The sequence below is a fragment of the Leuciscus leuciscus genome (assembly GCF_965113295.1).
Source record: "Leuciscus leuciscus genome assembly, chromosome: 3".
Lineage (NCBI taxonomy): Eukaryota > Metazoa > Chordata > Actinopteri > Cypriniformes > Leuciscidae > Leuciscus > Leuciscus leuciscus.
This window is the reverse complement of record NC_138727.1, coordinates 15,025,028-15,052,703: the sequence shown is the minus strand read 5'-3', so window position 1 is coordinate 15,052,703 and position 27,676 is coordinate 15,025,028. Positions and strand designations below refer to the sequence as shown.

Here is a 27,676-nt window from a genome sequence, read left to right as displayed (position 1 = left end):
AAAAGGATAACCAAGTAAACGACAGATACTCAAAAAGTGTACTTAAGTACAGTACTCAAGTAAATGTACTTTGTTACTGTCCACCTCTGATGCTATTTTACAATAAAATGGAAAACGATAAATACAGATGATATGACACTGAATTTAAAAGGACAAAAATTTCACAAGACAATGTTTGAATGTCTTTTGTAATAATTTGAATACATGAAATATTAATTGGAACATGCATGGTTTAAAATACTTCATAGAATTTTCATTTTTAGTTGAACTATCCCTTTAGGCCTCTCATACATGAACATTTACTCACCTTCATGTTCTAAACCTGTATGACTTACTGCTGTCTGGGAACAATGTTGGGAACCAAATAATATTGGAGCCCATTAAAAAGTATAAACAAGCCATAAAATATTTTCTTATGTTCCACAGTATAAAGAAAGTCATATAGGTTGGAGTGAGGATGAGTAAATTATGACAATTTTCTTTTCTGTGTGAACTATCCCTTTAAGCTGAAAAGGCTTTTGACATGAAGGATAAACTGATATTTGACCCTCCCCCCCCCCCCTCCCCTCCCCCCTCCCCTCCCCCCCCCTCTCTCTCTCTCTCTCTCTCTCTCTCTCTCTCTCTCTCTCTCTCTCTCTCGACACATGCGCTTCCACTCTGAGAAATGAGTAGTTACGTTCACTTGTGTAAATACACTCCCTCACATAAAGGCTTTTCTTTTATCACATCGTTCGAAGTCCAACTCAGTGGGGTGCATTCGAAAATACGGCTGAAAGGAGCTTTCAAGCAGATAGGTTGATTTCTCTCCACTGACAGGTAGAGAGCGTAGAAAGAATATCTCTTACACTACATATACAGTCGAGCACAAAAAAGTGTAGTGCAGTCATTGAGAGAAAGCATTTCAACAGGGCAAAGGAAAATATTGAGATGCTAGCAAACTGCCCACACACCTTAAACAGAGCAAAGGCCTCTAGGAAAGACAGAGAAAGTGAGGGAATTTCATGAATAGAATGAAGGGGCAAAGGGAGTGTGTTAGCTAATGCATGAGCACTTATGCTGGTACATGTGTTTGTTTACATCCATATCAGAGGTGGGTAGAGTATCCAAAAACTGTATTCAAGGAAAAGTACAAGTACTTATAGAAATATTTACTCAAAGTAAAAGTAATAATCTTAATAGTTACTTGAGTAAGAGTAAAAAGTATCCAATGAAAAAAACTACTTAAGTAGCTGGTTATTTCGGATCATATACATATACATATATATATATTAGGGCTGTCAATCGATTAAATTTTTTTATCGCGATTAATCGCATGATTGTCATGAGTTAACTCGCGATTAATCGCATTTAATCACACATTTTTTTATTTATTCTAAATGTACCTTAAATGAATACTTTTCAAGTTTGTAATACTCTAATCAACATGGGAATGGATAAATATAGATGCTTTATGCAAATGTATGTTTATTATTGAAACCATAGTCAATATAGAGCATAAGGACGAGACATGTTTCAAAGGTCATAGATGTTTTTCAAAGAACTTGTTCATGTCTATTAGACACATGTAGAAAGAACAAAAAAATGCCAGGTTACCCTTACTTCTCTTTCTTTGCACTGAGCAATTTACTAACACAAACATGTTTAGATTTTTGCATGACAGGGCAGCTCTTCTGAAAATGCTAAATGTACATTTATTATTACATTGTAGTTTGTCTCTCTCTGTGCCCATTTTGATGAAGCTAAATTCTCAATAAAACTGTTTTCATTGGTATATTTTACTGTTTCTGTTGTCAAACAACGGAATGAATTTGAAATGGTGACTGAAACGCGACCCATTAAGACATAACCAGCTCTCCCTTCCAAGATGTTAAATTAATCTGCACAACAATTCTGATAATCGAGCCGTCGTCTGGTGAAATCAAATTCACATAAGATAAAGATAATATCTGTGCTCTGATTTCGGCTATACTTGTAAAATTAGTGAAGCAACATAATATCTGTGCTTAACTGAATTAAAGCGCTGCTCCTCCGCGCGAGACGCAGAGAGAGAGAGAGAGAGAGAGAGAGAGAGAGAGAGAGTGAGTGAGGGAGCGAGAGAGAGAGAGCGAGAGGTGCGCGCGCGTGCTGAGAGAGCAGTACCGGCGGTACCGGTAGATTCTCAGAAACTAAATAAGGTTTGGGCGCTTTGTTGAAGGGAAAAAAATCGCTAAAGGGGTCTGCAATGTCGATAAGTTGGCAACACAGTGTATCTCCATTTCTCCAACTAGAGGTTGGGCCACGGGTCAAACAGAAAATACGCGCTGCGTTAATCGCGCGTTAAAAAAATGAGTGCCGTTAATATGATTTTGCGTTAACGCGTTATTAACGCGTTAACTTTGACAGCCCTAATATATATATATATATATATATTATTAGTGCTGTCAGTTAAACGCGTTATTAACGGCCTTAACGCAAACCCATTTTAACGGCGTACATTTTTTATCGCGAGATCAACGTTCTTTTTGGCCTTGCAAACTTTGTAGTTTTTTTTTTTCACATTGCCGTTGCAACAATTAGTAACGTTACAAAAACTACAACACCACACCGGATCTAGCTAGACCGAAAACAAAACAACAGGCACGCCGCACACACTTGTTTGGGCTTGCGAGCCGGCCAAAGAGCTGCGTGGCGTGTCCGTTTTTATTTCGGCTCCCATGTTAGAGCTTGCACACTGCCTGCGTGACACGCAACAGAAACGCCACGCTCACGCCACGCAGCCAGTGTGTTGCCGGCCTAACGTTACGTTTTGAGTGGATGGTTAGCGCGAGACGCCGAAATGGATGCCAATAAGATTCTGAATGGAAAGTTTACTTTTAAAAAGTTGCCAAATGGTTCCATTGACAAGACCAAAGTGATCTGTGTGTTTTGTCGTTGTGAACTGAGCGATCATCGCAGCACGTCCAGTCTGAAACACCACTTGATGGCCAAGCACACAGCTGATGCGAATTCTCTGATGCGATTATTTGCTCCAAGTGAGAATGTTAGTGTGAAATTGAACACTACAGTATATAATGCCAATGTTGTTTTCAATAATAATAAAAAAAACATTTGCACAAAGCAAGCCGATCCACTTTTCCATGTTGATAAGAGCATTAAAATGAGAAAAAAATAATGGGACAAAAAGAAATCAAGGGACATTTAGAATAGATAAAAACGTGTGATTATTTGCGATTAATTGCGAGTTAACTATGACATTAATGTGATTAATCGTGATTAAATATTTTAATCGTTTGACAGCACTAATAGGCTATACATATATAACATGATATTATTTAGATATTTTTTATTTAAATGACTATTATTATCATAATTAGATAGGCTATCTTTGCAACAAAAACAGAAGAGACAAGCATTATTTCTGCCATCTGTAGCCCGAAAATCATTGCTTGTCCTTTGGTTTGTATAATAGTTAACTTATACAACTACATTTGGATTATCAGACAATGTCGAAATAAAGTGACTCAGCAGAGTTTTGCATTCACATTACTGCACACACATTACCGTTGGATTGTGGGTGTTCATTTCATAAACTGTGGACAATGGTAACTTATTAATGTATAAATTAATGTATATGTCCAAAAAACGGGTAATGTCATACTTTGTAATAGTGCTATCGTGGCGTAATAATCTGTTTGGTTGTAAAATATATTACCTGAATGAAATGAAATCGAATGTATCATCCTGTGGAATCATTCATTCACAGACAGCTTACGAAGATGTTCATATTATCTAATAAAGATCTTCATTGCTGGCAAAAATATGATGCATTTGGCAGATTTGCTTTCACTTGACTGTACTCCGAGTCGATTGTGATTTGAAAGCGCTTCAGACTATTCAGTGCGTGCAGGAAACTGAACAGATCCGATTTAGACAGATCTGCCAACTTGTTTGATGAAGTCTTTGAACAGAATCGAATCAAAAGAGTGATTTATTTGTGAATTGAGCATCGCTCATGCCCAGAAAAAAGATACAGCGCGCTTGGTATAAACTACGCATTTAACAACATGTATTGCATTAAAATAAAGTAACGAGAGGAACGTCGCCCAACGTAACGAAGTAAAAGTAGTTTTTTCATTAGAAATGTATTTGAGTTAACACTAGAACTCCCAAGGCGGTCATTTTGACCATTTTTTAATTTTACAGTGTAATAACTTTGTTAAAATAAAATAAATGTGGCTGTAAGGACTCTGACTTTTCCTAAATATGTGTATATTTTATTCTGACACTGTTATTTGATTAAAATCACAAAAAAACAAAAAAGTTCTGACTATTTCTTCCTAGAATGACCATGACGGTCATTTTGACCGCACGCATTATAGATATCATAAGTCCGCTACATTGCAAGTTTCGCGGAGAGACTTCATCACACGACTGGCGAGCGAACTTCGCTCTGACCACATGGAATCAAAAGCCATACAACTGGAGGAACTGCAAACAAAATAAAACCAAGGAGACATGTGCCAAATGTCACAAAGTGGTGTGTGGGAGCTGCACACGAAAGGCGGTGTTTACCTGTGTGGAATGTGCGTAAGCGTCAATGATGCGGGGTGTTTGCGCCGTTCAAATGGGCAGTTAACCTGATTTTGTTCGTTAATATTTTTTGTTCACTGAAACTAATCGTTCTAAAGCAGTACGTCTTCTTGTTTAGCTAATGTTCATGTTTTTTATTAGCCTGTTTGTGTGTGTAAAGCTACTGTATTGTGCTGCATACGTGTCCGTGAAAGTTTTTACAATGTATTCAAATATAGCAGTGTTTTTGTTATTGTATATATGTTATAAGTTATTGTATCATAATATTTGTTTTTATTGTACAAAGAAAATAAGAAAATATTTATCAATTAGGCTGGAAAATACATTTTCACATTCATTTGAATTAAGATTTTGTGTTTATTATTACCTATCATAACATTGTAGATCCATTTATTTTTTGATTTTGTATTGATTATTGACCTTATTTACAAACAGGGCTGTACTAAACGGTATGAAGTTTTGAAGTTTCCTAACTTTTGTGCATGTCTATTCACGTGTTGAGTGCGGTGAAAAAAATATTATTTTGACGCAAAACGTTCCTCACATAGAGGCAGCACCTGTCGGGGCAATCTTTCTTTTGTGCTTGTTTTAAGGGCTTTGACGAAAGGAATTAAAAGCTTCATTGTAAAAGAGAAGGTTAACATGTTCATTAGATATGACATGACGAAAATGACGTTCAGTATTATGAACGTCAAAGTATGAACGGTCAGAATGACCGCTATGGTCGTTCTAGTAGTTATGGAATTCCGGTAGTTCTAGTGTTAAAGTACCCACATTTAAATCTACTCTTAAAAGTAAAATTTTACCCCCAAAATACTCAAGTAAATTTAACGAAGTAAATGTAACTCGTTACTACCCACCTTTGATCCATAACATATTTATGCACACCCAAACACTCACTCTATCACTTTAACAGTCCTGTGAGGAAAGGATTGAGGTCAGTGTGAGCAGGTTAACCAGACTCGGGTTCTTTTGCATGACCTGACTCAAAGTCTGGAACAATCTGTTCACCTGCAGTGCGTGTCATTATCCTTAGCTACACTCGCTGAACAAATCAGCGGCTGTGAAAGAAGCTCTAGGACAAAACACAAATTCAACAGGGATCCATGTTTCTCTGACAGCTATCTCCATGGAAAATTCTAGTGCTTTTTGTTGAGTGTGGCTGTGGTGCACAGGTGTCAGAGAAAATTACAGTCTTCAGATGTTATGAGCTGGAATTTTAAGGCGGCTGTATTTTGCATTTTCTTTATTGCCTGACTGTCTTTTACCTGAAGAATATTTAATACATTATCTCTCTCTCTCTGTGTATTTGTTTATATATCCATATTTATCTATCTACATATAAATAAATAAATAAATAAAGGAGATAAATAGAGAGAACTAAAAAGAGAGGTAGATGGGTAAATATAGAGGTAAATAAATAAATATAATATCTATATTTATTTACCTCTCTTTTTATTTATCAATATTTCATTTATTTATTTATTTATTTATTTATTTACCTCTGTATACATCTGGATGGATGGATGGATGGATGGATGGATGGATGGATGGATGGATGAAATGTGCTCATATAGATGTGTGTTTTTGAACAAGTCATTTTACAGCTTTCTATAAATGGACTGTGTGGGAGCTTTGTGTTGTGCACATTCGATTATGTCTATATAGCACAATAAACTCAAGGAAACAAAAGATCAAGGAAAATCCTGTTTTCCATGACATGTTCCCTTCAATGAAACACAAAAGCAGCACTAAGACCTGTTTACTGTTGCCAAAAAAAAAAAAAAAAAAAAAAAAATCTCTCTCATCCAAGCCCTTAGTTACCTCACACAAAACTAAATCAACCTGTCAATATCGTCCAAGGTGCTTTTGTGACCATGAAGACAAATATGCCAGCTGAGAATAGGGCTGTAGCGATAACCGCGATATTTGCAGAATATTATAGATCAGCAGTCTTAGAAAGCCTCGCGTCCAGTTAGATTTGAGGATTAGAACTAACTATTACAGGCTACTAATACAATAGCTCTATATAGCAATAATTTAAAAAAGGCAATAATATTGCATATCGCGATATTGAGCCACTGAAAATCATTGCAAGGGAAATTCCTTCACCACGACAGCATTAGCTGAGAAATAAACAATCAAACACCAAGGCTGCAGATGTGCTCTTCACCGATCTACCAGCAAACCAACAAACATGTTTATTCTGTTTCTTCCCACAGGTCCTATTTTTTGCAGGGCAGCTTTGTAGCTGAGCCAGCGCAGGGCTCTGCTGTTTCTGAGCATGTAATTACTGAGCTTTTGGCCTGCTGTATATTTAACTGTTTTATCGTCAGGCGTGACGTTTTGTGCAGAAAAATTAAATACTAATAAAAGAGGTCAGCAGTGATAACAATTAAACTCTATAGTCAATGAAGCATTCATGGAAACCTTGTTCAAATATATACAACGCAGGTAGCTATGGTGTTATTGCAGCCTGTGATAAGGGTTACGAGTTAATTGCTTGATTGCTTTGAGCCATATCGCATGAAGCGCTTTTAAGTGTTGCAAGGAAGTTATGAATTTTTGAAATGACTAACAATATTGTAGACAACGACACTGCACACTCTTTCTTTTTCACACTGGTACTCGTGTAGAAAGATTTAGTGTGGATCTCATAGTTTGGAGTAGATGACACACCATGCTTGTCTTCTGCCTTACCTGGGAAAAAAGGGTCTGTTACATTACACTTTTCTTTCTATTGACTTCCATTCATACAAATGCAGGAAATCGGAAACAAGCTTGTGCAAAGTTCTCTACATTCCAAAGTTCAAGCTTGGTGAACTCTGACCAGTGATTTGCATCACGTGAAGACGTGTGACCAATAGAACACTGAAACCTCACAGTGTGACTCTTAACTTAGGGCTGGGCAACTCTGGCCGTCAAGAAGAGTTTAGCTCCAACTCTGATGAAACTCACATGCCTGTAGCTTTCTAGTAATACTGAAGGCCTTGATTAGCTTGTTCATTTGTGTTTGAGTAGGGTTGAAGCTAAACTCTGCAGGAAAGTAGATCTCAAGGAACATAGTTGCCCAACCCTGTCTTAGATGAATAAAAATAACAAACTTTAATGCTGCAGGTTTGCAGCGTTGCATGAAAGTTTTTAGATTTTGGATGTATTATTTTGTTACAAGTTAAATTTATGTTTTTCTTTCTTTTTTTTTAAAGGCAACCACAACTGAAGATTTTCATTTAGTTTTAAGGTGGTGCCTGGAACCTTTCATTTTTATTCTAAGGAGTAAGGAGGTAGTGAATGTTTTTTTTTATATATTTTTTTTTTATTCTGTGTAAGTAAGTGGAGTCTTTCATTTTCCCTCTGAGCTTTCATTTTTATTCTAAGGAGTAAGGAGGTAGTGAATGTTTTTTTTTTCTTTTTCATTTTCATTCTGTGTTAGTAAATGGAGTCTTTCATTTTCCCTCTGAGCTTAAAACTGTAGTGCAAGTCATGATTAAATGGGTTATACTCCTGGTTATTGTGAAATGCTTATTAACACTAGAACTGCCATGGCGGTCATTTTGACCGTTTTGAATTTTATATCTGCAATAACTTTGTTGAAAAAATAAATAAAATCCTGCTGGTACCTGACTTTTCCTAAAAGTGTCTGTATTTTCATTTAAAATGCTTTTCATATAAATTACACATAAGGCAAAAAAACAAATGAACATATTTACCTATTTCGGCCATAAACCGTCATATTGACCGCACTGAATTTCGCGGTATTATTATACATATACCAATATACACAACAATAAAAAGTGGTAAAAAATACACAAAACATATTCTACAACAAATCATTTAAATGTAATGATATTCAGAACAGAACAATAACAAATAAATAATCCATAAACAAGCCAAAATGAAATCGGTTAGGCTACTTTCAAGCGAAAGTGAAAGTAAGCGCCGTTGGGCTCACGTAACTCTCTAATTAGAATTAAAATGTTTCAACATGCGATGTATTTGGATGGTAAACTATTCTTTATTATAGGCTTTGTACTTCACTCGTGTTCCAAAATCGACGGAAAAAATCATCCTTCACATGCGCAAAATGGTACGAATTGTAGCCTAGGCTACTGACTATATCGAGCAGTGGAATTTTTATATGTTAGGTTGACTAGGCTATTTTATTATTATATTTTATTATGGCTGTAATGAACGGGCTGCGATGTCAAGATTGCAATGGAATATGGTGTGTGTGTGTGTGTGTGTGTATGTGTGTGCGTGTGTGTGTTTGTGTGTCGGTGGGCGCGGACGCGATCGAGTGTAAACATGAAAACAGGCTACTCATTTTGTTCAGGACATCTACTGATATTATTATTGATAGATGTATAATTAAACTTGTTTAAATGTACAGTTTGGTGTTGTTTTGTTTTTAAAAGACATCCTAATACAATAAATGCATTAATCTCTCAATTGGGTATTTATCATTAAAGATATAGAGTTTTGAATCTAGCGGTCAAAATGACCGCTTGCGGCAGTTCTAGTAGTTATGGAATTTTGGCACTTCTAGTGTTAAAGCAGGGAAAGCATTATCTTGTTCATTCATCACCCATGATAAGTAAATATGGACTAAAGGAAATTCAACCAGACAAACCAATCAACCTTGAGGCAGTATTATTTCTATAGTATTCATTTTAATTTTAGTTTAATTCATGTGTTTTTTGACATTTTATTAGCTTTTTAAAATATTCCTATATATATTTTTTTTTTCAGTTAAGTTTTTATCTAATATTTACATGTTTTATTTCAGCTTTATTACAATTAATGAATTGTTTTTAAATTGTTTTAGTTGAAGTTAACCATTGCCTTAAGGCTGAATTTTAGGTTATTCATTGACAGAAAATAACATCCCCCTTTTTTTTCATCTTTTTTTTTTTTTTACTGTTTAAATAGGCTAGAACATAACTACGGTGATGTGATAAATATGATGTAACCAGGTCTGTATCACAGATTTCCTCCATTGAGCTTCATTCATTTACAGACATGTACATACTGTGCAGCTGTTTGTTATCTAGGAAGAGACGGACCCATCCCTTATTACTCCCAGTTATGTTATATTATGTCTGAGTCTGTAAGTATTTGGGTGGGTGAGAAGAACACTGTGCTTTTAACAAACTATGTACCGTCTACATCACATACCGATATGGTTGTACGAGATCAGTTATGCTTTGCAGAGCCTTTCCTCTAGAGATCTGATATGCACTTGTTGACAAAATATTTCAGGAACTTCTTTGAACCATCTTTGTTGATGACTATGAACGAAGGACTTCAGAACACAAAACTAGAAACTTTCCAAAAAGACATTTCCTTTCCTAAGTCTTATCTCTTTCGTATTGTAACACACACAAAAATGCACTTATAATCCACACATCTGCCGCTCCTGGAATAGTTAATATTCGACTAAAAAAATCAGACTGCCTCTCTTTTTTCCTCCCTTCCCTTTCTTTCTTTCTTTCCCTGGAGCGAATCCAAGTGTGGAACAGTTACTGAGAGAACACTGTCTGCTGGAGGACAAACCCTTATTTGGTCTGAAAACTCATTGGCCAATGCTAGCAAAAATAACCTTCACATTTGTATATGTAACTGCATGGGGAAAAAAGACCACACAAGTCAGTAAAACACTGTGAGAGAGGCTGGCCACCAACTTTCACAGACTGGCCAAAACCTTCAACTCAAATTAAACTTCAGGGCCAGTTTCTCAGACTGATTGCTTTCAGGTTCACAAAGTCGAACAATGCTTCAGTGGGCTTTTTCATTTCACATTCTCACTTAGTGGATTTGAAATATTGTGGATTTCAGAGACCCGTACCCATTGGAAAGAAAAATTCACAAACAAGATCTCTTTAATATCTCAGTTGTTCCTCCTAGACAGCAATGGGAATGAATTTAGAGCAAATGAGACTTTTGCTTAAGTTTGCATAAGATTTCATAAGAAGACTCTAGTAATATCACACACAGAAGTTTGAGAAAAGACCTCAAAAATGTCTAAAACTTTGCTTTGAAAATTTCTCATGAAACTCTTAATTTATAGCTCAATACTCTTACTTTACACTACCATTCAAAGGTTTGGGGTCACTTGTTTTTTTAAATAAATGTATACTTTTATCCAGCAAGGATGCATTAAATTGATCAAAAGTGAAAAAATGTATATTACAGAATTTCTAATGTGCTGCTTTATTGAACTTTCTACTCATTAAAGAATCCTGAATATGTTTGAAAAAAATACCAAGCAACACTGTATTTAACATTGATAATGAGAATGTTTCTTAAGCACCAAATCAGCATATTAAAATGAATCATGAAGACTTCTTTCCTTTCAAAAACATTAGACAAATCATACCGCCCCTGAACGATTTAACGATAGTGTAAATCAATAGTTGGCTCATTTTTGTCTGTTTTCTCTTCTCCTTGTGAGAGCAATAGGATTGTAGCCACTAGCTATCACAATGTTCCTCAGTTAAGCTTTACAGGTTATTTGTTCTTAGCACTAAAACAAGTTCAGACAACAATGGTGGAGATATTGCAGGCACTAGGTAATCTGACCTAACATGTTCCTGAAAGGTCCTGAACTTGAAGTGTGAATCATTTCAAGGTTTCCTACAGCTGCAGGCCTTTGAGTTTGCTGTTTGCACCTTTTTACACCCGTTCTCCTTGGTATGCTGGTAAAATCATCCCCTACTCTACGGGGGAGAAGAGGATGAGGGAGGGAAACCATAGCTGTATAAAATATTCAGTGTGGGTCCATTTAGTAAACCCCATATGCGTACACAGTGATCCATGAAGAGAGTGAGAAAGAGAGGAGAGCGACAGTGAGAGAGGAGAGCGACAGTGAGAGAGAGAGAGAGAGAGTGAGAGAGAGAGAGAGAGAGAGAGAGAGAGAGAGAGAGAGAGAGAGAGAGAGAGAGAGAGAGAGAGAGGGAGGTGGTGAGAAAACAAGAACACGCAAAAGATCTGACAGCAGGCGAGTGTGCCTTCGTAAGCTTATTCACTGGGCCTTATGCTTCAGTAGATTTACATAAAAAAACACGTTTCGGAACTGATGGCACTCAAAGAATCTCAGAAGACCATTAGGACGTAGCTAACCTATCTCTTCCTGTCTGTTTGTATGTGTCCTGTAGATGAATGTCTACTCTAATGGACCATTTTCACTGTACTGATGTAGCATCAAAACGAACAAAATCAGCTCTGCAAACCATGCTTGACTGGGAAATGAATTACTGATTTGAGTGTGACCTGAACAAATAATTAACATAATTGCTGTTTGTTACCATACACAGTGTTTGAGCTCGGTAAGATTAAAAGAAAGTCTCTTATGCTCAACAAGGCATTCATTTGATAAAAAAAAAAATACACTAAAAACAGTATTATTGTGATTTTTTTGTACAATTTAAATATATTTTTATATTTTAAAATGTAATGCTGAACAATGCTGAATTTTCAGCAGTCATTACTTCAGTCTTCAGTGTCACACGATCCTTCAGAAATTATAATATGTTGATTTAGTTCAAGTAACATTTCTTATTATTATCAGTGCTGCTTATGCTTTTTTTTCAGGATTCTTTGAATAGAAAGTTTCGAAGGAACATTTATTTTAAATATAATTTTTTGTAACAATGAAAATTTTTTAACTGTGATTTTTGACCATGTGTCCTTTCAGAATAGAAGTATTAATATCTTAACAATATAAGTGTAAAAACAAAGGTGCATGGTTTCCTTTTAGCATCATAGCACAAAAACTAAAGCCTGTTCACTCAGATGCAATTAAAGTGTGTGTGCTATACAAAAGTAAAATATTTGCTTTTCCCCCTGTGTATGATCCTGAAATTTCAGCATTCATTTTATTCTTGAATTAAAGCAAAATGAACTCTGAGATATTATTTGAATGGTTAACCAATATGGGTGAAGAGTCATTTAGGGATAAATCTGCCTTATATCTACTCTGAGCCCGCATTTGATAAATTCGATTACCTCAAACATCTTACAGTCTATTCCTGTCAACCTCAGCACCATCTTCAAATTGACTACTAGAAGGATTGTAAGATAAAAACAAAGCTCTTTGATACACTCACCAGTCTTAGGGTTGATGCTGAAGAAGCCCTGGGGGTTCCCGCTAGTGATCTTGTAGGAGAGCTTTTCACCGGACTTCGTGTCCGGGTCAAACGCCTCGATCTGGATGATTGAGACGTCTTTGGGTGAGTTCTCCATGACGGATGGATAATAGACAGGTTCGGAGGTCTGTGGGGTATTGTCATTGACATCCTGAACATCGATGTAGACCTCTACAAAGGAAGACAGCGGGACCACACCGCGGTCAGTGGCGTAGACCGTCAGCCAGTAGTGAGACACGGTCTCATGGTCCAGCAGTTCTTGTGTCCGGATCACACCTGAGGAGAACATGGAGAAATCTTAGTGTCGTCTCCAAAAGACAAATCAACGGGCAACTTGAAGTTACACCTATTAGCATGTATGCTATGGAGGACACTAATTAACAATGTATTGATTAAAATAAAAAAATACTATTAAAATAAAATAGGCAATGCTTAAAAAAAATTATAATTGTTAACGTGTTTAACATTTTAAATATATTATTTTGTTACATTTAACTACGCTTTTAAACATTAATTAACTAAAACATTATACATATTCCCATTTATGTCAATTTCAAAACTGATCATTCCATTTTTTTTTTTTTTTATAATAAATAAATTTTCTTTTAAAGTGGCACTCCTAATCAAGCAAACATTTCCATGAACCGAAGCCATTGTAGAAACACCTTAATCAAGCATATCTGCCACCAATGATTCATTTGTTCCGCAACAGGTACTAAGATAAAGTGATATTTGGCTGACCTTCATCACAAATGAGTATAAATCACTTCACACATATTGTGTTTCTTTCTCTAACTCTCTAAAACCTAAAGTGGACCTTTAAATAGCATTTTGACTGTTCACAGCCACAATATCCTATACCCATCATGCTTTGCCACGATAATGGTATCCTTAGAAGCAGATAAGTGGCTCTGATAGGTTTAAGTGGGAACCTAATACCTCCTATAGATCGTCTTATGGTCCTGTAAGTGTACAATGCCTTTATTAAACTTGCTTGCTTTGAGCCAGAGTCACCTGTTCGGCTCTCTACCTTGCAATCTCAAAACATTAGAGATGTTTCACATGTGTGCCGCATTGCACTCAGCTGTGTCAACAGTCTGCCTATTCACTGCCATAAAGGAATGAGAAGGGGGAGAAAGAGGAGGCCGTCAGAGAGCAAACAGCAGGTCTGCATACAAAGAGCAGTCGAATCCATCACATATGATGGCGAGAGAGTGAGAAAGCAAAAAGAGCCTTGGACTGTGATCTCTACATTTTTCCAGTCCATGCACACTGGTGTAAAAAGGTGTGGCATAATTTATGTTGCAGAATGATTGTTTTATTGCGTATATTACTGTATATGACTTATATTTTATTGTATCATACTGAATAAATCATAGGCTTGTTTAAGGGCAGTAAAGATGTGGTTTGCCTGAAAGGACCTGTAATGTTATCAGTAGCCAAGTGATCTCATCGTTACTCAGGGCAGGCAGGTGGGGTGTGTTTGAATGAAAAAGAGAGATAGATAGACACTCCCTGGTCAAAGTTTACCACTGCCAGAACAGGCAGGTTCCTGTTGTTGAAAACTCGATCCGATTAAACTTGAGCCAATGAACTTAAAGATTATACTTTGTTGGTTAAGAAATCTTTAGATCCGGTGTTGTTAATGTTGCAAACATTTCAAGAATAAAGTCTCATTCACTAACTCTCAAACATTAAGGCAGCTCAGCAATTTTTTGTTTAGTTACAAAGTACAATTATTTCGCACAGGGACATACGAAACAAGGAATTGACAACGTTATCCTGTTTGTTCCAGAGCGGTCTTTTGCACAGTGCATTGCGCCAGTTCTTGTTCTTTGTCTTCTTAACTTGCTCTGCTGGGCTTTAGCAAACTCGGGACTAGCTGGAGCCTCAAGGGGGATAAGTGTGAAAGAATAGACTTACTGCTTATAAAACAGACAAGAAAAAATGGCTGCTTTTCACAGCTCGGGCTGTTTTATTTGACCTTTTTGGCCTTATTTTTCATTCATCATTGATCTGTAACACCTGACGTTATGAATAGCTTAAGGCTCTAATATAGGAGGTGAGGGAAAGGAAATGGATAGCTCACTTCATTTTGCCATTGGCTATCAGTGTAAGGTGGCCCATAGATCAGCACTGTAAAAACTCTGCAGAGTTAATTCTTAAAGAAGGAACATGCATAATTAATGAGGCAAATGAAACCGTTCAAAAGTTTGGAGTCATTTAAAAAAAAAAACCTTTTAAATGAATACTTTTATTCAGCAAGGAGAAATTAAATTGATCAAAAGTGACAGTGGATAAGTTTGTCAATGTTTAAATAAATGCTGTTTTTTAACTTTAATTCAGAATTTCATTGAACTACTGTTTTTAACTGATAATAACACATTTTTAGATTTCAGAAGGATCATGTGACACTGAAGATGGTAAATTCAGTTTTGCACAGGAAAGAATTACTTTTTAAAATATATATTTTTAAACTTTTTTGTATTTTTAATGAGCTTAATGAGCTTAATGAGCTTTTAAAAAAAAATAAAAAATTATGAGGTAGTGTTCATGTCGTAGCACAAATAATGTTAATTTGAATTCTTAGGGCAGGGATGTGTCCAAATCCCTAACCACAAGTACGAGCAATAGTAATTGCGTTTCTTGCCTTGGCAACCTAATAAATTGGTTAATTTGCAAAGGATTCATTTAGAACTGAAGATTAGGCCTAAGATTAAGTTAACTCATACACGTGTAGAGGTTTACGTGTATTGAACTGAGGGTGAGTGGAGAAATTGTTTGTGCAAGACATTTATTAAAAACAAATACTTTTATTTGTAGATGGTTGGCTGAGAATGAAGAGTGACAAAGACAAATGAGTGTCTGTAAGCGGCTTGCATGGTATAAGAACATGTCAAACAGAGTCAGAGGAGCTGAACGATAGATGTGGATGAGAAAGAGATGGTAGGAGAAGAGAGAAAGGGCGAGACAGAGAATGAGCTTTGTCTCTGCCAAACAACTGCCCATGCTTGAGTGCTCATTTGGATGACCAGAGGATACACAAAAGAAAGCTGCTCCTTCAAGCTCAAAAGGCCGCTGCTGTAAAAGCAGTCACTAGGATGATGACTCCACCAACAAGCACACTCCCACTAAAGCCTCTATACTTTTGACATTTCTGAGACTTATTTAGAGAGGCAACTAAGTTTGGAAGCCAGATTCGAATGCATACCAACTAGATATGTCCAACAGATCCATTTTAATGCTCAGGACTTTGTCCTGGTTGTCTGATGCCACTAAATGAAGCACAGCAAAATTACAGTTGACAAACATTATTGCACACAAAACTTTTCACCTCATCTTTTAGGTTTTAAAAGCTTTCAATTTTATTATAAAATTCATAAAATACTGAAACTTTGACTTGGTCTGAATAAGCTTTAAATCCAACCGCATGGATTTAAAAGCTGAACTGCCCACAATCAATTGTCTTCTAGAAAGCCTGGCTAAGTTGATCAGGACCAAATTGACATGCAAGAACATTTACCTAACAATAATCAGGATTTCCGATTCATAAACACGAGCCTTTACAATACTAACCAACCCTGACTGAGAAGACGCTATTGTTGTAAAGAAGCTTCAGGCATTCTTCAGTGTTGGAGCTCACACTTAAGTAATGGTATAATCCTCAGCACATGAGAGCAACAAGAAGTTTTAAAACACACTCTGTACTGTCTGTTATTGTAATGATTCATTCGGTGCATTAAAGTTGTTTCATAGGTATTCTGCCACACCTTTGAATCAACTGTGGTTGAGGAAGTTGTGAAACCAGCCCTGAAGCGATATTATATGATGACAGAATTAAAGCAGGTCTTTCTTTCTGGCTTCTTTGTTCATTTCTTCACCCTCAAGCGAGGCATTTCACAGCTACCTGAGCGCCTCAATGAACAATGAGAACCGCTCGCACTGACTCAACATGGCTGACCTTGCACATAGGTGTGTGTGCATATTTGTGTGTACAAAGAGAGACAGAGAGGAAGCAAATTTCATTCTCAGACTGGGTCGACATCCCCAGTGACTGATTAGATCATGATTCGGCTATGACTACACTTTCTCTATACTGAGTTAACAAACATGGACAGTTTCTGATCTTGACTTGACATGTTAAAGTTCAGACCTGGTTGAGAGTATTAAGAGCCATAAAGATGGGAATGTTAAGTGGATTGGGGAATAGCAAAGCCTCCATGCTCCCTTCCCTTTTCTAATGTTTTTCAACTTTCTCAAAATGTGGGTCAGTGAGAAGGTCTCGTCAGAGGTAGATTGAGTTCTCCGGCATGCTGTGTGCTGGTGGCCATGCGACCAAATCCAGCTCGGGTCAATTCCAGATCTTTTCCCTATTTTCTCCAGTCTGTCACTTGAAATCATAACATATGAACATCCATCATAAAAATATTAATTATTTTGAATACAATTTTTATTGTTTTTGAAAGAGGTTATGCTCAACAAAGCTGCATTTGAAGAAAAATACAGTAAAAGCAGTAATATTGTGAAATGTTACTACAATTTAAAACAACTTTTCTATTTTGATTTATTTTAAAATGCGATGCAAGTACACTGTTGGTGGACAAACTAAACAAGAGATAATGTGAAAAGTGTGTTTTAAGAGTTTACTTTCTAAAAGTCCACAGGGCTAAAAGTGCCCATGATGCTGACGAAACAGTCCTATGCATCAACAAACCCCCTCTTTTCTTTGATCTACACACGTAAAAAACACATGGCAAATCGATAGTCAGTGTTACAGGTGAGGTGTTACACGGTGTTCAGCCGCACACTGATTACATCACCTGACCACCGCGACAGCACCACCACCCATCATTGTTTAGAATTTTTTATAGTAATACAAATTAGGCTACGTTCACACTGCAGGGCTTAATGCTCAATTCCGATTTTTTGAAAAAATGCGATTTTTTTGCAAGGCCGTTCACATTTCCAATTAAATGCGACCTTTTGTGATCTCCTGTGTGAACGTGAAATGACCCAGAAGTGACCCGCATGCGCAGAAGAGTACTCAACGGTCAACGACGTCACTTGTTGTTTGCGGAAGTAGCTAAACTTTAACTGTGATTCTCTCTCTCACACACACACACACACACGAGCGCGCACAGCGACCGTTAAGAGCCAGACAGCAGCCGCTGACCTATCTAATATCAGATTCAGCACAAATAAGTTAACATAACGTATATATAATGGCCGTGGGCTTTTATTTTATTTTTTTTAATTATAAAAAAATTTACCTCAAAATTTACCGGCAGATTTACCTCAGCTCGACGAATATGCAGTCCGTTTTCAAACCGACGACTACTTCAACGCAGAATTATGACGTTTTTCGCGTATCAATGACGTGCGGGTCGGATACATGCGACCTGGCCGTTCAGACTGAAGTCGCATTTCAAAAGATCGGATATGTATCGGATTTGGGACCACATACCCAAGTGGCCTGGGTCGCATTTGAAAAGATCGGATCTGTGTCGTTCAGACTGTCATGAAAAGATCAGATACAGGTCGCATAGGGGCAAAAAAATCGGAATTGGGTCGTTTCAGCCTGCAGTGTGAACGTAGCCTAATAGACTACAATTAAAAACTGAACGCATCTGCTCAATTCAGCATTAGCCCAACGAGAGTCGCAGCACAGATCAGCAGCAGGATTCATATTTCATTTATAAGAATGGTATATGCAGTGCTTATTCATTTTGTAAATAAAAGTTCTGTTTAATATAAGCGAGTTTGTCATTGTACTGTTTTGTTGTTGTGTTTTTCGTTAAGAATAATAATGAACCCACCATTCAAGCAAATGCCATCCCCGAATTGCTACTAATTAGCCTAATGCTGATGCCACTAAAATGCGCACGGATGCACGTGCATTCATAAGCAAGGTGGAAAACAGGGAAAAACTACAACGTCCCTCCCACCCCCACCCACCCCCTCGGTGATACTGGTATTGCCAGTGTTGTCACGCGTCGATTAACCAGTGGGAACATTTCCTCATCGTCACATCCCTAGTTTGAGAAATTGCAAGCATATGAAGAGCTGGCAATTGCACCAAATAAGAAAGCCAGAAAAAGATTACCGAGGTTGTCAAATAAAGGATTATGAAATGTTAAACCCTGTTTATCCCTAGTCCTTATTTTCGGAAAGAGACAAGTTGCCTTCAAAAAACTGTCAATATCATAATTTATTTTAAGGATGCGTAATAAGCCTCAGCCATCAGCTCCTGTAAGCGCACTTGACGTTCGCAGAGCTGCTGTGAATATCATCAAAGCGAAGCCTAACTCTGAGCAATTCTCTGACCTTCAGAGAGTGACTCTACAAGGCTTTCACATATGTAGTGGAGGTGGTGGAAGCAGAGGGATAAGTTAGGGCAGCTTAGGACTTGTATTCCCCTGGTCTGCACTTTAAAAAGCCATCCGTTTCTCTTTGAACTGGCTTGGTTAATTCTGTTTGCCGGGCTCCTGCATTCCTCAACCTTCTTAGGCCTCCTGCTCACATGCTTACATAAACTTTCTCAGCGATTTTTCTCTCCACCTCCCGTTTCACTCTTTTTCTTTCCCGAGACTCCAGAGAAATATTTGAGATTCCAGTGTCAGAACCAAGAGTATTATAAGGGAACCCTCAGCTAAGCTCCCATCACCACCCCCCTTTCCCGACTTTAATCATATCATGCTCTCGGTTCCCAGAGTTTCTTCAGGGGCTTTAAAAGGGCTCTACCCCACTTCACTTTAGGGATGCAAGGGCGGCACAAGCCTTGAGGAATACTTGTGTACTACAAATGAACTCAATATTACTTCATTAACCATGAATATTATCAGGGCTCAACAGCTGTATGTCTTTCTATTTGCCCGACTAGGCCACTATTATAGATTTCAACTTGTCCTGCCAATATTTTCCTTGACCTTAGCACAACATTTATTTTTATTTTTGCACTTATTTTTTAAGACTACTTATAATAATAATAATAATAATAATAATAAAAAAGTTTAACAAATATGATAACTCATAAAAAGAAAAGAAAACTTAGCTGACTTTTGTGGAATCATAGAATTCACATTGTTGTCCTCCCAAAAGTTTCACTCCAAAAGGCTCCAACAAATTAATTATCAGGGCCTGAATTTCGTTTTGGAAAATGGGGGGGAAATCCCCCCCTTAGGTGATTCTTATGGGGGGGGATTTTTTATTTGAGGGGGGAGTTTAGACTTTAAATTTTTTTTTATTACATGTATCTCGCCTAAATGTATGCTCACTCATCGCATTTTTACAATGGGGTAATTTTGTTCTTAAGAATTTACACAACACAAGGAAGCTTGATTTCAATCTTTGAATTAAATTGAAAAAAGTAGCACAAATAAATACACTAGAATAAAGATACCAATAAAGAGAAATAAAGAGAATTTTTTTTGCTTAGGTCTAACACTAGTATTCAGAAATACAGAGACTGAATAAAGTAATCAAATGTAAAATAACAACGGGAGTTGGTTTTTTAGTCCTGACTAAATTAAATACATAGGCTATTAATCCTGATTCCTTAAAATGAAAGCTATGTTTTGTTGTTTTGACAACCAAATTAATGACAGACACATAATGCTGCTGTCCCTTTAAGAGCTAGTGCACGGATCCTGTGTTCATTATACGGTCACGTGCGATTTATGCTTATTTAAGACATAACCGACTGTGTTTAGAGGATACTCACCAAGACCGAAAATTGACATAATTTCCGCATGTTTTTGACTGTTAATAGCGATATAATCCACGAAAAATAACTTTTGTTACCCGCGAGCTGTTTGTGAGGCGGGTAACACTCTGTATGTGTGCAAAAAAACAAAAACAAAAAAAGAATCTCTCAGACAGCGCGCAAGTAGCCTACCAAAGAGTTTAAAATCACGTGAATGTTTAAACTGGTGAGACTTAAAAAGACGTGCAAATGGTAAACTTTAGTTACTCATGATGCAATGCTGGCCCGATTATGCAAGTGACAATTCCGTCTATCCCGACTCCCGAAACGCGAGTGTATTATTGCCGCCTGCAGCGCTTAACGATTGCCTTGTGCAACACATGTTGAGAGACGAGAGATAGAAGACGCAGCACCGCTGAATCACTCGCGCTGTTTGTGAAATTGCGTCTCACAGACAGTTATAAAATTTTATTTTATAATCTGTGTGGATTAATTTAATAATACAACCTACATGCTAAAGTGAATCAATGTTTGCGGGAATTTCCCGCATTATAAGTGGGAGACCTGCGGGAATGATTAAAATTATGCGCAATACCCGCAATCTCGCGCCGAAATTCAAGCCCTGATTATACTTTCTTTTTTGAAATTATGTTTTGTTTTACCTAGCAGACAAATTCATAACCAAATCAAAGAAAACCAAATATTGAAGTTTACAAGGCATTAAAATGCATTTAGGCCAGCTTTAATATTATATGAACTTTATTACTTTGAAAAAAAATCTATAAATACAAGTGTGGGAAAAGATGCATTTCAGACCAAAATTCTCTTGAAGACAAACACAATTCTAGTTTAGAAAAAGGGCCTGCCACTGCCAAGGTTATCGGCCTCTAATAGCGGATTGAGGAAGCAATTAAAGAACGAGTGCTTGATGACTTTAACAAACACTGTGGCACACAATAGCCATCTTATCTGCAGGGCATCCTGGACAAGTGATTACGGGCTTGTGAAGCCTCTTGAGTCAACCCACTATTTCAGCGTTACGCATCATTGCGTTTTCACTATATCGCCCTGGCTAACAAAGCAACTACCAACCTAACTTGCACTAAAAAACAGCTTGTAACATCTGGCTGGAGGGAAAAATCATACTTAGGAGGAGCAGAATGATTTGACCAGCTTAATATAGTGCCCTGTCTCGCTCTACATATCACACTAATCTCATCTTAAAACCAAAGAGCGTATGGAAATCACAACATTTGCAAAACAACAACAGGTAAGTTATAAACATGTATATTGCAAGCTCCAGAAAATAGAAAGATTCACAACCGGAACATGAAAAGGGTGCATAAAAAGGGAAATTTGTCAATGAACTAATGAGAGTTTCTTTTTTTTCTGCCTGCTTTAGCCTATTAATTCTAGCTGAGAGCTTCTTTTGACACTTGCCCAGACAGATCCTATTGTCCAGAAGACCTCGTGTTTTTGCAGAGGCCTGGCAGTGAACGCGGCCTGTTTGTTTAAATATCATGTTTGTACTTTAAGCATGCTCTTCCCCCCCTGAATTGACTCCAATCTCTGAGCCCTTCCTGATAACGAGCGTCTGTCCTCCGTTATAACAACATTTTTTCGAAGCATGAAATAGCTGCCCAGTGACATAGTCGGCACTGGCATTATCACTAGGCCGGCACATTAGCGTCCCAGTTCATGCCGGAGAGCTTTTCTCTCCTCTTTTGGGGAGGCTGATAAGACTATGAAGTGAGAGTGTGTTTCATACAGGGTGCTGTCTTGACATTTTGAAAGCCTCACTTCTTTTTTTCCTCTCACTTTTCTATTTATATACTTGTGCTCCTTGGAGTGTTTCTGTGTGGTGAGGATCAAAGGCGTTTAAAATATTGAAGGGAGGAGTCTGGTGAGGCAGTAAAACAGGGAATAGAAAAGTCATTTGGTTCAAACCCCAGATGTTTGACTCTTAACTAGGCTCCTAATTACACCTTTACATATCATTACGAACGTGAATTTATACATAACCATTATGTAGGGGCAAAGCTGCGCAACTGACGTTCTAAAACAAAACACAGACACTGCAATATCGGTTTGCATGCATAAGAGTGTTCAAATCAAATGAACCAGTCTAAATGAAGATGTGTTACTTTAGTTGTTTCGCAGTGAGTTTACTAGGACAGTATTATGACTACAAATCTGAAAATGTGTAAAGCCGACATGAAAAAAGACAATGTACATCACCATTACTGATGTTTTTAAAGTTTAAGACCACAAGTAGGGTTGCATGATTAGCTAATCGATATAAAATCGCAACAGTGATAGTGCTTACTGCGATTATCATATTGCAAAAACTGTGGTTTAATAAAAAAATAAAAAAGAGCACTGTGTTTCAGAGCGAAGCATGGCACTGTGTTCTTTTAAATCCAAACAGCTTATGATCTGGTGTTTCAGAGCGACTCTGTTCTCAGTAAATTCTGCTGCCCACAAACTCATTTTTGTATGTGCTCTGAGTTTTGGTTGATTATAATATGCATTTGGAAACACAACATGCGCCAACCATCTTCCAAAACTTGTAATGAGACGCGCTTAAAAACGGTTGTTGTCAGCAATATAAAAGCTTTAAGGGCTGTGGTTTCCGCCAAAACAAAAGCTTGATTGTTTAACGTTTAAAAAATAATTGTACTGTAAAATACGTTATTATTACTATTATTACTATTATTATTATTATATTTGCCTTAAATATCAAGCAAATGAATTCCATCAGGCCAGAGTAACGCTTTGTACATAATTTGACAATGCAATGATTTATTGTCCATTTGTTCAAAATGCAAACAAAACAAATTTATCTAAATGGACGTAGCAGTTTTCAAAAACAGGTTTTGAGCAAAAACACTATAGTGTCACTAAACACTCCATGATGCAATGATTTGTTGAGCTTTTGTAGCAAGCTGTTATGATTATCTGTTGAGCGCAGAAGCCCAACAGTGAAATAAAAAGCATTCATCTTCATTTCTCATCTCTGACCTCTGAGTGGAAAAGCCGTGGGTGTGACATTCATAGTCCCAGGATGTGCAATTCTAAAATGCCAGTTAACTTTGACGCACAGTCAGATACAGTTTGGTAGCAGATGCATCACACAGTTTGTCTCGCGTCGGTGGTTAGCGTCTCTGGTTTCACACTCTGCATCCACCAGCGCCGTGTTTACATCTGCTGTCACTCGCCTTCGATTCTCATTATAAAAATCTGTGACATCACAGGGAAACAGTGAGTGCAACAACATCATCCAGAGTATTGGGAATTGGTATAGCTGAGAGCTGGACCGTGGGCATATGGAATTTGAGTATGAAATATTGGGCTTATCGTCAAACCATCAATCCTGTAGCACAGAAGTCTAAAACCATTCAATTGCTGGTTTGTTCTTGGCATAGGCGATCTTCTTTCGCTCAACTGACTTTTATTTAGGGAACATTGAAATAACAAGAGTTAACATCAGAACGGGTTCCCAAAAATGGGACCTGATAGTTGGAGACGGCAGTCGACTTTAACAAGGGAAAGTGTGCTTTTCATTTAGCACCCTACAATCAACTCCTGATCCTGCATTCCAGAAACTGGTTGCCCCAGCAACACGGCTCAAGCAGAGACTACACAGAGTCAGTCAGTCATATACCCTCAGAAAAAAAGTGGAAAAGTAGTAGTCACACTCCTGAGAGATGAGAAAAGACGATGATATGGCAAGATGGACACAGAAAAAACAGTAGTCACACAACAGGCTCAATATTTTGACACTAAGTGGGAAATGTACAAGAGCGAAAGAGAAAGCCAGAGTAAAATGTGCCAGGTATGCAAAGAGAATCATGATAGGATAGAAAACTCGCTCATGACCCCTTTCTTTTAGATGACCCCCTTCCCCTTCTCCCTGCCCAGGCCAACTGATAGGTAGCCAAACATGAGAACACAAAGCCACCAGCACATTCCTCTGTTATCTGGCATCAGAAAGAATCAGCCAACCTTTCTCCCCACAGGAAGGGCATATAGGGGATAGGGCACAAAGAGTAACACATGCACATTCTCATACTAGTGCTTTGTACATCAAACTAATTCACAAGTGCTATTTCACTAGTCGAAGAAACAACAGCCAATACCTGCTGCAAAGCAAGCGGGAAGACCTTTTAATAGAGGTTGGGAACCAATAACTATTTTGAAAATTCTAGAACCAAACTATACTGATAGTCTTTTATGTACTAGCCTACTGTTCAGTAGTGCCACGAAACCGCTACTGAATCTATCATACATGACCAGTAAGGTACAAGTCACAGAACAATGAATTATAATCCAGTTCTATTGAAATAATCAAAAACAGACAGCATGACCGGTGTAGTCTGATTAAGAATCAATGAATGTTACCATTACTTTTTTAGAAAATCAAAAACATATGGCTTAGCCACTGCAGTACGATTCCCGATCAATGATGACACAACACTTATGAGCTGGTAGAAGTGCATTACTTTTCTTCAAATATTTCTTTTTCAAAAGTGCTAAAAGAAACATTAATTGAACAGGGAATAGGGAGTCTTTTTTTTGTGTCGGCCAGTATACTGGATTGAGCATTTTAAAAATGCTGCATTGGCTCCTACAAAAATTAATTTTGAAACAAACTTAAAAGATGGTGGGTTGGTGAGTCTTCAAATAGAATTCTTGCCACAGCATTTGGACTAAAATAAGTTAAAGATGTTAACAGATATGTTAATAAAATCAAGGACCAAGTATGTAAATTAAAACACATTTAGAGCCAGAGTCTGAAGCTTTTGGCCTTGCCTAGTGAGTAATCAATCTCTGAAATATCTTAACCAGAAGTTGTAAATGTTGATTCTTATGAAAGTATTGTTATATCATAAGTCAGTCTACATTTTCTAATCATCAATCACATGAACAACAGCAATGGGGGAAAAGCCACTGGCTTTCTGCTCAAAAACAGATATTTTTGAGCAGCGAGTCAGGGGGATTAGACATGGATGCATGCTCAGCATTACGGGACACTCACTGACCTAATGGTGTCTGGCTCAAGCAGGTATGTCTGTATCTCGATGACTGAGTAGCTGCGTCCCAATTCACAAACGTATGCACTATTCTATGCCATTTTATAGTAAACAGTGTGAGTAGTCTGTTCACAGTGAAAATTTCAACAAGAAGTTCACTTCAAATACCTGAATGATGCACTTTTTTAACCGAAACAAACAAACAAACAAACAAGTACAGTATGTAATTTAGAACACAACTATTTAGTGACCATGGCATCAGTGTGTAGTGAGCTTTTCATCAAACATACAACTTTTTTTCACATAGTTGACAAATTGTGATCTTTGTTGGCTTTAGAAAAAAGTATAGGCTATCAAATTGTTTTAATCGTTAAAAGTACATCATTCGGGTACTTCTGAAAATTACAATTTGTAACACTGAAACAAATTACATGTAGGTATTGGTATCAAGATAAGTACAGAGTCATTTCATTTTTCTTAAATTTAATGATCTGAAATGTGCGACTAAAGCCGCGTTTCCACCGCAGGAACTTTCCCCAGGAACTAGGAACTTTGGGCTGGTACTCTATGTGTTTACACCGCAGGAACCAGGGTCTAAATGAAGTTCCGGGTAAATATTTCCCCCTCCGATAGTCCCTGCTCATGAGGTAGTACTTTTTCAAAGTTCAGGAACTTTCAGGGGTGGGACTTGTGCGCTGCACAAGCTGATTGGTTGTGTTCACGCCGCATTTTGGTTGGATGATTCCACGCAGCATTTTATTTATTTTTAACCTCCCTTTTAAAAAAATCTATTGCGGTTCGTGTCGTGGCTTCATGCAGAGTTGTCTGTCTGCAAATATGGAATTTAATAAAAAAACTGGCGGACTGGCGACGAGTTTCAGGCTTTATTAGGGGGATTTGTGGAAGAGGAAACTTTCTGCGCGTTCGTCCCAGCCATCTCACGGTCAATGTCCGCAATAGCTGATAACATACAAATTTTATATCTAACGTTAGCATTACGAGCTTACTGAACACGCTTTATCAGTGCTCGTCTCTTTTCTGCCACAGCTTTTATTATTAAGTCATTATGTTTACACATTGTCATCTATTGCAAGGTTAGGTTAGTAACAAACAACTATTTACAAGACTGTCACTATTTATGATTGATAGACGGGGTTCAGGCTTTTTTTAAGTGTATTTGCGAAAGAGGAATTTTTTTTTTCGCGTTCGTCCCAGGCATCTCACAATAACTGATAACATACGTTGTCTAATTTTATACGCATACGAGCTTTCCGAACACGCTTTAGTATCAGTGCTCGTCTATTTTGTTTTGTTAATTACCTCATTAGTAAACCAATACATAACTGCAGCACAGTTTGAATCTCCTCCATAATTATAAATGTGGCGCAACTGATTATGTCCGTCGCAGACTGGGAGGAGCAGTTGCGCGTAGTTTACCTTCCCGGTACTTTAGACCGCGGTGTAAACGCAGAAAGCAACCGGTCTGGGGCAAAAAAAGTTCCTGGGAAAAAAGTTCCTGGTACAAATTGTTCCGGGTAATTTCGGTGGAAACGCGGCTTAAGTGTCTCAGAATGTTGGCGACCCCCTACATTTCACAAGAGGTTTAAACTGCTTTATCACATCATCAAAGCTGAAAATAAAGCAGAAATGTACTATTCGCAGGACACAAGTGAGAAAACTGCCTGGTACACATGGTTCAATAAAATGATATAGGGGACTAAAATGAAGAGTTAAACCTAACTGAGCATACAATGTCATTGGCCTTAGAATTAGGGTTACAGCTCCTTAAAATCCAAGCTCCTTTGCACCAGCTTTAATGAGTTGCTTCTTAAAAGATTTTTTTAAACTGATCCCATTAAAGATAGTAAAGCAAGACTTCTCACTTCAAGATAAAACCTATTTTTAAACTAGATTTTTATGATGTTCTGAGCTAGGATGTTTTGGTAGGTAGCCTACTGGCCAGGTCCCAATGATATTATTCTCACCCCCTTCAATGCAAATCTATTAGAGGTTGTTTTTACCAGTTAATTTGTTTTTAATCCTAATTTTAATGCATTTTTAAACTATTTTTATAGGATAATCAAGTGTTCTACACTAAAGTGAAAGGATGCATATACAACTGCAAGTACATCTGCATATCCATCACATTGATCAGTTCATTAAATAAATTAAAAATATATATTCATCTGACAAATTATATGAAAATATGGACACACTGCTTATCCAAC

At 37.4% G+C, this 27,676-nt stretch overlaps 1 protein-coding gene across 5 annotated transcripts in view; it reads right to left on the bottom strand.

The window, feature by feature from the left end:
- The window catches only part of fat1a (FAT atypical cadherin 1a), a 94,349-nt gene that overhangs the window by 56,114 nt on the left and 10,559 nt on the right, over nucleotides 1–27,676 (bottom strand). For all 5 annotated transcript variants that reach the window (XR_014204850.1, XM_082165728.1, XM_082165730.1 and 2 more), the window contains exon 3: nucleotides 12,675–12,989. Coding sequence is in view for 4 of the 5 variants with exons in the window: in XM_082165728.1 (XP_082021854.1) it covers nucleotides 12,675–12,989 (315 nt within the window). In the remaining variant the exon portion in view is untranslated. The remainder of the gene's footprint in view (nucleotides 1–12,674; nucleotides 12,990–27,676) is intronic.